Below are 14,061 nucleotides of genomic sequence, written 5' to 3'. Positions count from 1 at the left end.
AAAATGAAGCTAGGCCAATGTTCAAGCTAATTAAGTTGAGACCCTAGTGTGAAGCATGAAGATGAAGTAGAGATTCTGCCCAAAGTAAACATCCAGCCCAGGCGTGAATTCAAGAGAAGACCAAAAGCAAAAAAAAAGAATGAAAAATAAGAAGCAGCCCAAGATTCAATTCAACGAGGATGAAGTTTGCAAGGAAAGAAACTCCTAATAAAATCAAGCAATGGGACCTGTCAAAAAATAAATAAAAGTCAGCGTTTAAAGCAAGGAATCCCTTGCATGTGCGTGGCTTGGAATTAAATATGAATTCCTTGTTCTACTTGTATTAGGATTATTGCATAGTGTGTCAGACGGCTCTTTTCTTATATAAGTCCCTAAGTCAGTTTGTACATACGTGACCCAGGAAAAAAGAAAAAAAAAGAAAAAAAGAGAAGGACTAGGGCTATATTGTGACTATTTCCTTCTCTAATTTATTTGTCTAGTTTAATTTTTAATATTTAATTTTTGTGTTTTATTTAAATGAACATGAGTAGTTAAATTTTCAATGAGAGTTAGTATTATTTATGTAATTTAATTTTTTCCACAATAGTTGTTCTTTAATGATTTAAATTGTTCCTATTTCATACCAATTGGCTAGGATAAGATTCTTAATATAAGTTCAATATATTAACCAAAAGAAGGGAGGGAAGATGGGTAATATGGCTGTGAAATTGGATATGAGCAAGGCCTATGATAGGGTGGAATGGCTTTGGTTGGATAAAATTATGAATAGGTTGGGGTTTCATGAGAACTGGAGGAAGTTGGTCATTCAGTGTGTCACAACAGTTACTTATTCAGTGAGGATAAATGGGAAACCAAAAGGGCATATTATCCCAACTAGGGGTATACGGCAGGGTGATCCTTTATCACCATACCTGTTTCATTTATGTGTTGAAGGTCTTTCTTCTCTTATTAAGAAGGTGGTGGATGATGGTGTGATGGAGGGGTTAGTATTATGCCAAGGGGGCCCTAAACTTTCTCATTTGTTTTTTGCTGATGATAGTCTCGTTTTTTGTAAAGCTTCAATTGCATAGTGTAACTCCTTGCAGAGAATTCTCACTGTATATGAAGAAGCTTCTGGATAGCAACTGAACCGTACAAAAACCTCTTTATTTTTTAGTAGCAATACACCATATGATATTCAACAAGAGATAAAGAGCAAATTTGGAGCACAAGTGATCAGACAGCATGAGAAGTATTTAGGCCTTCCATCTTTAGTTGGCAAAAATAAGAGGAATTCTTTTAATGCCATAAAGGAGAAGCTTAGCAAGAAACTAGTAGGGTGGAAAGAGAAAATGTTATCTAAAGCTGGAAAGGAAGTGCTAATAAAAGTTGTTGCTCAAGCCATTCCCACGTACACAATGGGGTGTTTTAAAATCCTAGATTCTCTTTGTGATGACATGACTAGTATGATTCGGAATTTCTGGTGGGGTCAGAAAAGGGATGAAAGGAAGATGGCATGGATTAGTTGGGATAAGCTATGTGACTCAAAGGAAAAGGGTGGTTTGGGTTTCCGTCAACTAAAGCAGTTTAATTTGGCTCTTCTTGCCAAACAGGGGTGGAGACTTCAAACTCAACATGAGTCACTAGTATATCGTGTGTATAAGGCGAAGTATTTCCCAAACACTGGCTTTATTCATGCCTCACTTGGTACTCATCCATCATACACATGGAGAAGCTTAATGGCTGCTCAACATTTGGTGAAAAAAGGGGTTAGGTGGAATGTGGGTAATGGTGACTCAATTTGGGTGTGGAGTGATAAGTGGCTCCCATCTCCATCAACGTTCAAAATCACCTCTCCGAGGTAATTTCTACATGCTGAAACAAGGGTAAGTGAGCTTATATCCCATGATGCGGCTGCTTGGAAGACTCAGATCATTGATGCCATTTTCCTTCCCCATGAAGTAGAGTTGATCAAAAGTATTCCCCTGAGTTCACGCTTACCAGAAGATACAACTGTGTGGGCTGCCACCCCGAATGGTTTATTTACTATTCGGAGTGCGTACAGGTTGGCAATGGAGGACGTTCGATCAAGCAATAGAGGTTCTAGCTCGGACCCTAGCAAAACCCGTAGATTCTGGAAGAGGTTATGGAGATTGCAGGTTCCCCATAAGGTGTGTCACTTCGCGTGGAGAGCCTGTAGAGACATATTACCAATAAAGGAGAATCTTTTCCTGAGGGGAATCCAGTTGGACGTTTGCTGTGAGGAGTGCAAGGAGGACGTTCAGTCCATGGGGCACTTACTTTGGTCTTGTAGCCAAGCGAAGGATGTGTGGCAATGCACAAAACTGAAGTTTTAGTTTGATCTGAACCGTGTTACCTCATTCCATGACTTGTTATGGTAGATGTTGATGATGGACTCACATGAGGAAAAGGACGCTAAACTGGTGGTGACTATAGCATGGATGTTGTGGTTTAACCGTAACGAGGTACGGCACGGAGGAAGAAAGAAGAGCGCTGTGGATCTGTTTCAGTGGTCTCGTCAATACTTGCAAGAGTTTCAGGAAGTAAATCAGGTGGTTCCCAGCACAGGAATGCCTTGGGTTGTTGGGTGGTCTCCTCCTCCACTTACGAGATATAAAGTTAACGTTGACGACACGGTATTCACAGCCCAAAAATGTGCTGGTGTGGGAGTGCTGATCAGAGACTCATATGGGCAAGTTATCGCTGCTCTAAGCAGGAAGTTGAACGCTCCTTTGGGTGCTCTAGAAGTGGAGGCTAAGGCGTTTGAAGTGGGGCTGGAGTTTGCACGTGATGTGGGTGTTCATGACTTTGTTCTTGAAGGGGATTCACTGGTGGTTTACAACGCTCTCTGCGGTTCCTCTATACCACCATCTATGATAGCTCCTGTGATTCGGGGTATTTTGATGTCTTGTGGGCCTTTAGATAGAATTGATTTTTCCCATGTGAAAAGGCAAGGTAATAAACCTGCACACTTTTTAGCAAAGCATGCTTTAGGCAGTGCGGACTTTTTGACTTGGATGGAAGAGACCCCTTGCTTCTTAGAGAAAGCTCTTCTCCATGATGTACAATTTATTTGATTTTATTAATGAAAGTTGCAGTATTCCCATCAAAAAAAAAAAAAAAAAGTTTTTCTCATGATTTTGGATTTATCCTAATTAATTGAATGCTTGGTTTATAATCGTTTGATTTTAAAATTGGATATCTTTAACTTATATAATTGATGATTTGATTTTATATTTGGGAAATGAAGAAGAACATGTTTTAGATTTTTTAAAATAGGGGTTTTAATGATAATATTTTCCATGATGGTAAGATTGACTTCTAGATTATCATGCAGTGGGCTCGAAAAAATTAATGATCATGAATATATACTGATATGAATTAACAAAGCAGATTTCAAAACCTTAATTCCTTTATCTTGTTTGTTTACATCTTTTACTACTTTAATAACATATTTGTTAGGTTCTAAAAGTTTAAAACAATTGGCAAACCGTGAGTACAAACTTGTCTAGGTATAAATCTTAGAGTCTATAGAGTTTATTAGACAATGCTTAAGGTATTATAAGTCAAAATACAAGAACATTCAAGCTGCAAAAAAAGAGAGTTCAAATTTTGTGAAACTCGGCCGATTGAAAATCGTAGAAAATCAGATTCTATAGAATTTTAATTAAGCCCAACAGCCCATTGGCCCATTAAGTGATTAGAGTTTCAAATCTATTTCACATAGTTTTTAAAGGAAACCCTAAGGCACGTTTTGAAGAGACTTTGGAGGTGCTCTTGTGAGATGTAAAAGGTATTTTGCCTTTCTCTTTCAAAGTCATTACTGGAAATCATTCTCATATCATTAGATCTGGTAGATGTTGTTGCAACAAGATCATTATTGATGGTGATTTGAAACCTTTGAGTGGGATCTCAAAGTCACAAGTAAGGGTGCTTGTGTTGTTGTAAATCCAAGGAGAGAAGGAGTCTGTAGATTCGGAGCTTGCACGTGGTCGTGTTAGTAAGTTACTATATGAGATAGCAATAGATTTAGAGTTAAATCTGATTGTAAAAACTTCAATTCTCTTATAGTAGATTTATTTTACCTTGGGAATAGTTAGGTCAAATCTTCCCCAAGTTTTTACCTTGAAATGGTTCGTTTCATCGGTTTTCCTAGGTCGTCATATTGTGGTGTTATTTATTTTCCGTTACTTTACATAACATGATTTATTATTGTTTAACCTAGATCTGAATAATTAATATAAGTAATTGCCTGGTTAATATATTATGTTAAACAATCTGGTTTAAGGGATCTAAGCGAACAAACAATATTTGATTGGATTAATTATTTTTTCAGTTTATTTGATTTCAAAACAACCAATTTTTATTAAACTAGATTATGATTTATTTGATTAAAGTTTAATTAATTTTCCTACGCTCATACAAGTTCCTCTAAATTCGATTTCGTTATTGCCAAACTATTCTTTGGTATGGTTCATGTTCTTACGAGTACTTATAAATTTCACAACACAGATCATATATATTCACAAAACTCAACTATGGCTTTTCATAGTTTCTTATTTGTCAAAAGTGAGTCAAAATTAAAAAAAGATAAAAAGTTTACATTTTTTTTGTTGTTGGAAAAAACCTAGTTTTATTGCTTTTTTATTAAAATAAAAAGTTAGGCAAAAAGCAAAAGGGCTGGAGAGCTTCTAACCAAACTAACACATGTCTAACCAGATACATTGATAACACTGTTAGCATATGGATAACAAATACTTTTAACCAAAAAAAAAAAAAAAAAAAAACTATAATTAGAAACACAATAGGGAGAAATTAACTAAAGAAATAATAATACGCGCCTCTACATTTTTAGACCTTAACCGTAAAGCCCATACTCATTGGTGAATTTCTCATACGCTTTTAGGTAGCTGGATCTGCAAGTCATCAAATCAATGCCCAGAGACATGAACATGAAAATTCAAAGTAAGACAAAGGGGTCTAAAAAATACTACTACAAACGAACTTGAAAAAAAGAAAAAAAAGAATCCGCCAATGTTAAGGGAAGAGAAAATCAACACCAAACATGAATCAATGCAATTGAATGAGACACGCCTCTTTTTTTTTTTTTTTAGGTACACTAACCCTCCCGTCTTTTGCGTATTTCTTCAATCCTATTTTCCATAAATTAACTAACGCTAAACTCTATTTGTTTCAATGGAAAACATTGTGTAAAAATAATTTTTCATGTTTTTCAGTGTTTGGTAGTATCAGAAAAAATGAGTTAAAGGAAAATTATCTTTGACTAACCCTCCCCCTCTTTTGTGTTTTTCTTCAATCCTATTTTCTATAAATTAACTAATGCTACGCTCTGTTTAATTGTTTTGATAGAAAACCTTATGTAAAGATAATTTTTCGTGTTATTCAGTGTTTGGTAATATCAGAAAAAATAAGTTAAAGGAAAACTATCTTTTGTTAACAAAAAAAAAGTACGGCTTATTTTTAGAAATTTTTTTCCATTAAATTAGGTGATTTTTTTTTTTTTAAACTTATTTAAGTTTGCTACCTAACATAGGAAAATTAAATAGTTTTATAAAAAACTAGTATTTAACCCACGCAATGCACAAGAAAATCTATATATCTATATAATAACTAATAGCCGAAACATTTGACCTTTTGTTGACCGCTTCTCATTCTGCCACATGGTTCCGCTCCTCATTCCGCCACGTGGTTATATAAATTAATGCCACATCTACCATTGAAAACATAGAACAATGTATTGTTTTGGTTGTTTGCTTATTTGCTTTCAGTGGGTAACTACCTTTTGTTTGCTTTTTGTTTTCTTCTCTACATTTTTCTGTTTTCCGTTTTTTTTTTCCCGCTGTGAGAACAAACCTAGCGAAGTTTCTTCACAAACATTAGATTAGTTGCTCTTGCTTATTCTTGCATTAGTTGGTCTAACTCTTTCAAACCCACACTGTTGACTTTTCGTTTTCTGTTTTCTTTTTTCCCTCTATGAGAAGAAACCCAGCAAAGGTTGTGGAGAAAAAAACAGAGTAACCTAGCAAAATCATTACGGTAACCTTCCATTAATTTGATAGAAATATTGTTATTGTGCGATTTATATTCATATTTGCGTTAATATTACTTTCGGTGGTCATATTGATTTTGATGTTGGATTACATAGTAACGTAACTGGTTTATTCTTTTCTAATATTATTCTTTTTTCAAACAACAACTTTAGACAACCTTACAATGCAACAGTAAAACGAATACATTAAATAGAATATGTTTGCTTTGGCGATATAAAAACAAATGTTAGACATGTTGATGAGAAATATAAAAGCCATGGAAGAGTTGGGTTTCTAGCATTACAGGAATTGTTCAATTTGTCAACAGGTTGTGTATTTCTGTTTTAATTTTTAATTTTTTTTAATAATAACAAATGTTAATAACTAAGACATTGAAATTTTGTGCATACCATGTGTCTGACAAAATGCCTTACTTACTCTTGCATTACTTTGTAGCCACTTTATAGTTATTGAACTTACAATTTATGTCCTACTATTTCTACAAGGTACCTGAAGAGTTTGACCTGCCTATGCAAATAGCAAACCTTATTGGGAAAACATTTGTCTTCCAATTGGAACTCAGTGATTATAATCTCAAACAAGGATGGGAGATCTACACAGTAAAGAAAGATTTTGATCCTGTTATGCAGACTGACAATTCAGTTAAACTTGATCAAATAACTAATGTGAGTACTTTTATATTAAATTTAAATAAAAAAATTAGATATTTTTAATGTTACTTATTCATATCATAATACAATTTACACCATATTCTTTTAATAGTATTATATGAGCAATGCTACAAATGATTTTGACAACAACTTACCAAGTGAAAAAGATGCTAATCCTACAAATGATGTAAGTGATGTACAATGCACACCTATTGCAGATCGACAAAAGAGGAAGAGGAAACAAAGACTCCTTTAATCTGTTGAAGCTTATGTTACAAATTATTTCAACTTTTCTTACAAGAATTCAATCACCATTGGAAGGTGTTCTGTTATCTGTTGGGAATAGATAAATGACCTTACAAAATAGGTAACGAAGGAATAGGTGGTGTTAAATATTCTGAGAATTTGATGTTAATGGTTTTGTCTACGTGTGTATTGGTTTTATTTGATGGATGCATGTTGTCCACCTGTTGTATTGGTTTTATTTGATGGATGTGTGATAGTCCACTTGTTGTTTTCTCATGTTTTTGACAGTTTATTGGTTTTGCATGATTGTCCACCTGTTGTATTGGTTTTATTTGATGGATGCATGATAGTCCACCTGTTGATTTCTCATGATAGTCTACGTGTTGTATTGATTTTACTTGTGGAAGCTTTCATGGTCTGCTTTACTGAAACATTCAACCTTTCTCACAAAAAAGAAAAGAAAAAAAAAAAAAAAACCTTTTACTATGGGCTTGTATTGCTTTAGCCATTGGTCTGTTAACCTTGCCCAAAATTTATCTTTGGGATTGAATTTGTATTCATGAATATATAGGATCAAATGGCCCATATTTAATATAGGATTCATTTATGACAGTGCCTATCTGTAATGATGATATAGGATTCAATAGAATTAAAAAAAAAAAAAAAAATCAAAACTTAATGCATACGAATTCTTGATGCATATAAAAGCATGACACGGCACTTGATGCAAAGAAACATAATCATGGCCTACTACAATTAACGTGAATCAATATATATCTCATATATTAAACGTAGCATAGCATATAGGTTCAAAAATCAAAAGAGATTTACAAAAACAATCACGGCAGAAAACTAGAACACCAAGAAATCAGTTTTTCTTTAATTCTAAAACTCAATCACATGTTATATATTTTCTAAATTTTCTTCATTTATAATGAGCAATGATATATTCATCATGTTTGTATGTGTTGAGACAATGTTGTCACCTTTAGATGGTTCTTGGACTTAAAAATTCATTATTTTTCATTTCACCTATTGGTTTTTCTTTGTGGGTGTTAATAAATGTCTGAAACTTATAGCTGTTAGCAAATATTTTAGCTACATGATTTTATTTTACAAATTCAATTTTGGTGTTGTAGTAAAATAAACCTAGATTAAATTTTATATTATACTCAATAACTTTCCCGTGCATCGCACAGGGTAGCGACTAGTTTTACATATATTAAATCCAATTAACTTCACATAACAATACATTAAAATTCATCCCGTAATCTTACACATCCATTCATTCGTTTGCTTTTATTGTAATCAATTTTTTATGCTTTTTATTATTAATGCATTTTTCCAATAAAATAGTGACGCATAATTAGTGCCTTTGGTGTCATTGCAATATAATTTATATATAAATTCGCATTATTTTGAGCATCAAATAAATTATAAATTATTTAAAATTGCATGTACAAATATTTATGCAAGATATTACGAAGAAGTTGATAGATCATAGATCAATGTAACAACTCTTGAAATTTTTACATTAAAAATTGTATAAAAATTCACTACAATAGAAACATTGTAAAAAATCATTTACAATTTATTGAGGCAATAGTTGAGAAGTTAATGGAGCAATGCCTTTCAATTCTGTTTTTCAACAACATTTAACATTAACCTATTTTCAAAATATAAAACAAAAAAAACACATTAACCATCAATTTATTAAAACAAATAAAACCTTACATGTAGAAATAAATCCTAAATCCAAATTTAAATGTCCAAATCATGTCATTTAAGCACATCATAAGAGTATTGATTTAAAAAATAATTTTAAAAAAAGTGATAATAAAAACTTTTTAAAAATAATTTATTAATAATTTTTCTAAAAGGACACATTAACCGTGCTTATAATAAGATATAATAGTATTATAATATATTATAATATACAAAGGTACGTAAAAGTTAATGGATGCCATATCAGTCTAGGAACTATTCTTAGAAATTTTTTATTGGAAAAAAAGTAACTAATTTTCTTGATAATTTTTTTTTTTTTTCATTAAAATAGTATTAAAACTTCCTTAAATTCACACATTAACAAATATCTTAAGCACTAGTTAACAAGAACCATAAACAAATACATAAAATATATCCCTTCGCTTGACCCATGTTTTTTATTACCTGTGCTGCCCTACAAAAAGTGATTGCTATCTAGGAATTCTCGTTCAGCAAGAACTACTGTTATCTTCAATTCAGCCAAAATACTAGCTGTGCCATCCAGATAGCTGTGCATGAGGAAGTGGATGGTGGGACATTGTAGGTGTTTTATAATTTGGGGACGATGGAAAGAGGCTTATAATGAAACATTAATACAGATTTCCTGTCTCTGCTTCAGGAGAATTCTTATTTTATTTATATTTTAGTTGCTTTTTGGGAAAAGTTATATTTAAAATGATTTTTAAAAATTATTTTAAAAACTAATATACCAGATTTAAAAAATTAGTTTTAAAATTTTTTATGCAAAATAAAAATAATTATTTTTTTTAATTATCTTTTAAAGATAATATATGGAAGTTTTAAGGACATTCATTTAGAATATATTTTTATAAACTTTTTATGAAAAAAAATAAAAGTAATATTTTTTTAATAACTATTTATATTTCTTAAAAAATAGTATTAAAACTTTTTAAAAATATTTATCATTCATGCGTTAACATGATTTATAATTTATTAATAAGGATTCAGTTAATGTGTGTCTTTAAGGCTGAAATTAATTATTTATTTTTAAAAAATTTTATGAAAAATTGAAAAAATATCAAAAAAGTTAATCTTTTTTTTTTTTTTTTCCATAAAATTTTTTCTTAAAATGGTTAAGTAACATATATCCTATATAAAATATGAAACTCTATTAACAATTGGAAAATGTTTTAGTGTTAGTTAAGAATGATTTATTGTGATGTCCATCAAATAAAAAACTTGTATAAATTGATGAGGTGATTAAAAATAGTACTAAAATGATAAATAAAACTCAAAAATTTAACTTTATTCACTCTATATTCCCTAAAATTTGCTTAAGTGGCACCTTACAGTTAACATATCCTTAACGATTATCTTAAAAGTACTACTTTTTCTTTTCTTTTTTTTCCATTTTCTTTATTCAATGTCTTTCCTCAATATATAATTGCATAGATCTGATAGGACAAGAATGTATTGACCTTTTATGATAAATTAACCAATTAATTAGCCAAGTGAATTAATTAAGTTAATTAACATGCAATACGCGTGGTAGCACAAAAAAATCACCAACTAAGTTAAATGCAGCGGAAAATAAAGTTGACACGGTAATTTGTTTACGAATGAAGAAAACCTCCAAGGCAAAAACCTCATCGGGTGATTTTAAGGTCATCACACCCGAGAATCCACTATTATCACAACAAGCGGTTACAAGTAAAGGAATCCTAGCACCTTATACCAACCTACAGTTAAACCTTTACCCCAATACACAATTGGACTTGTTCTATAGTAACAATCTCTTCTTTTCAATGCACGACTCCCGATACGTGACTAACCAATCGATGCACAGATTTAAGTACGTGACTAACACACCAACTTGAGAAGGATGTTGGTTGCAAAGTTTTTTAGTTCATCCACATGATGAAGATCAAGAAGCTCCTTGGTTACAAAACCCTACGGCGTACAAACGCAGCAGCTTCTTTAAGAGAAAGATAAATTAGGGCATATATCTCTGGTCACAATATGCTTGCAACAACAAGTGCAACCACCTTCTGACGGCCCTTAAAATAATCCTTATATATGTTTAGGGTTGTGAGAAAAAGGAAGCCTAAACACATACAGATGGATATGCATGAAATCAGATCTGAAAAACTGATTTTCGTAAATCTCGATAGATAGGGTATCTGTCGAGCAGCTGTTGAGCATCGGGCTAGATTTGCATTTTAAATCTCGATAGATACAATTTGTTGAGCTAGCTGTTGAGTTTTAAAATACAATACTTCTTCACCTGTTTCTTGGACAGATTTGCATGGTTATAACTCTCGACTTGAACAACATGTTTCTTGACGACTTAAACCATCCTAGATTTACCCAATTACAAGTAAAGTGCATTTTGTCAAAGGATTAACCAACTCTAAATAATATATGTTCTTAACATGATTCACATATGTCCTAACAAGATCAAATCACAGTTTTTATTACCCAATGTGACGTATGATTGAGAGAAGAGAGAGACGCAACCGTCGTAGGCCAATATATAATTGGTAACCTTTTTTAATAATGTTTTCATGCAAAAAGTAAAAAGAAAGCAGAAAAAATCTTATTACAATATCATGGGTGCCATCATTTGTCTTGTTCGGCAATCAATTGCCTCTCATCTAGCCAATCTTCTATTGGCTTAACAATGAAAGCACCCTTCTTCCAATCAACTTCAAGCACCTTTATATTTGGGATAACATATTGTATCAAGCAGTTTATATCAATTGTACTTGATTCTCAAAAAAATATGTCACTTGAACTCGTGTTATATATTAAACATATATCCTCGCATCAATTGAAAAGTGTGGATGCCCACTTTTTTTTTTTTTTATTAAAAAAAAATGTTGATGACCATTTGAGATAAATTTATATACTTTTTTGTTCTTTAGTTGAGAAGTTCATATTCATCTTCATATTTCCGTGTCTTACTAATGATTTCTTTTATTTCATACTATCGTTATCAACATAAAACTTTGTCCAAATTCAAGCTCTGTCCAATTTATAAAAGGCAGTTATTTTCATTGTGTCTTTCAAAGCCAAAGGTTATTTGTGTGACATATAACACAATGTAAGTTTTCTCTAAGAATTAGTAATTGTACTATCTAATTTATCTATTATCGCATTGATTCTATCTAAAATTATAGAATTTATTTAATGGATTAAAAATCTTATGGTTTCATGCTAAATATTATATAGGGCGATATTGCTAAACATAGTCAATATTATTATATTTATATGTGGCACATGTCTATTAACATGATATACATCACCGCGTACCCTTAGCAAGATAGTCTTTCTACAAGTGTAAGTTCTTGTAAGGGAAGGGACGAGAGTCGAAGTTCAAGTTTTCACAAGAGAATTTCATATACATATACATTTAGATTAAACTAGAATGAGATTTCTATCTCAGATTAAAAAAAAAAAATTATATACAATTTAATAAAAGAAAATATATACATGTGCCTCATGTCATGCTTTATATTGATTGTCTGACGATGAGAGAGGGTAAGAGAGACAAGCCAAATCCCACCACCATCAATCCTTCGCCGCACCCACCAAAGTGTGATCATTAGGAATAATCAAAGTATGGTCATAACATCTCTATCTTAATAGGTTCCTCAAGCTTTTCAAGCTATGGAAATTGAGGCTTTGGCACCTGCTCTGGCTCTTGAGTTTGCTTAAGAAGTTGGGATTTCTTAGTCCATTTTGGAAGGGGATTTGAAAGTGATAATGAAGGCTTTAGTTGAGGAGGGTAGATCTTTGGCTCCCTATGATCTTTTGGTTCAAGATGCAAGGATTTTTCTAGGTTTTTTACTCAATTGCTTTACTTTCATACTAAGGAAGAATGTAATAAGGTTGCTCATAGTCTAACTAGGTATGTTATAACTAGTTTGAAATGTGTTGTGTGGACGGAAGATGTTCCTTCACAACTTTCTTCTGTAATTTAGGTTGATATAGCTGGTTTTTCTTAGTAAAATTTTAGTTTTGTTCCTAAAATATAATATCAATCTCACCCCCACATCACAATTACAAACGAACAAAATTTAGGCACAATACCTTAAACACTATTTCTTAGGAATCCTTATTAAAATTCAGCTATGAGGCTTTTTTGTTTTTGGGATGAAAGTATATTTTAAGTTAAGTAACCACATAGCTGAATTTTAAGAGATGAATTTATGAAACAGCATCTAAGTACTGTACATAAATTTTGCCTTTACAAACAATATCTTTGTCAAAAACCTTTGATTTAGCAAGACCCTTTTTTGGAAGTAAAAAAAAATATTGTTATGGAGGTCATCACCTTTTTAAAAAAAAATTAATTCTTATTATTATAACTAATTTGGACTCACTTTGCAAAAAGCTGGTAGGTGGGTCTATTTAATATTTTTGAGCTATGTTCATGGTCTTTAGTGGGCTTTGAGTGCTTGATTTAGGTTTGATCCTGATCATAATTTTTTTATTATCTAATTTATCTCCTCTTAGACCATTAGTTCCATAATTTTATTCTAAGACCATAAACACACCAAATATGATCATTACCAATGTCACAGGGCGTAACTAAGGAATTTTTTATTTTCATAGACTATATCTTTAAAAATAATATAAAGGATTAAAAAAAAAAAAAATCCCCGAACCTTTTTTTGCAAAAAAATGGTATTATTTTTACTATTTATTATTAAAAATAGCGCTTTGGCCTTCGGGAGAACAATTTAAGAGTAATAGTTTCATTGCAAACTGCCTAAGTCAGTTATGGCAGATTAAAACAGTAACGACGAAGAGAAACAAGAGTCTTATGAACTTTATTTGAAGGCATTTTGAGCAGTTTTGAGAAGAAATTTCTTTCCCATTATAAAAGTTCCTGAATCCTCTATAACTCGTACAGCAGAATTCGGGCTTCGCCTTACGGACTCGTTCCTGAAGTTGAATGATGTGGGCGGACTTGAGACTTTCAAAGAGGTTTTGATAGAAGCTACCACATAGCCTAAAAAGTGTCCTCAATTTTTTACTAGTAAGTTCCTCCTCCATCAACCATCATTGTATTTAACTTTTGAGTTTTCTAATCTCTGCTTTTAGATAGTTTATCTGTATATTCTTAGTTTCAATGCTAATAAGAATGGCTGGACTTATGCTGACCACTAATGTGGATATTATATAGTTGTTTTGGAAAAAAATAATCATTTGTTCGCTTGTTTAGGGAATCGAAAACCATGGAGGGCAGTATTACTATATGGTCCACCTGCAACAAGGAAGAACCTTCTAGCAAAGGCAATTGCAGCAGATGCAAAATCAACTTTCTCTAGGTAATATATATGTATATATTTTTACCAAAACCA

The 14,061-nt window shown here is 32.0% G+C and overlaps 1 protein-coding gene across 1 annotated transcript; it reads left to right on the top strand.

The window, feature by feature from the left end:
• The first annotated feature begins 695 nt into the window (after window positions 1–695).
• LOC115964598 lies at window positions 696–12,409 on the top strand. Its single transcript, XM_031083877.1, has 7 exons — window positions 696–982; window positions 1,157–1,840; window positions 2,045–2,150; window positions 2,382–3,062; window positions 6,557–6,736; window positions 6,834–6,908; window positions 12,341–12,409. Exons 1-7 carry the CDS (start codon window positions 696–698, stop codon window positions 12,407–12,409), a joined length of 2,082 nt encoding a protein of 693 aa, XP_030939737.1.
• Window positions 12,410–14,061: the final 1,652 nt, after the last annotated feature.

This window comes from Quercus lobata, chromosome 10 (genome assembly GCF_001633185.2).
Source record: "Quercus lobata isolate SW786 chromosome 10, ValleyOak3.0 Primary Assembly, whole genome shotgun sequence".
In the NCBI taxonomy this organism is placed as follows: domain Eukaryota; kingdom Viridiplantae; phylum Streptophyta; class Magnoliopsida; order Fagales; family Fagaceae; genus Quercus; species Quercus lobata.
This window is presented reverse-complemented; position numbering and strand designations above follow the sequence as displayed.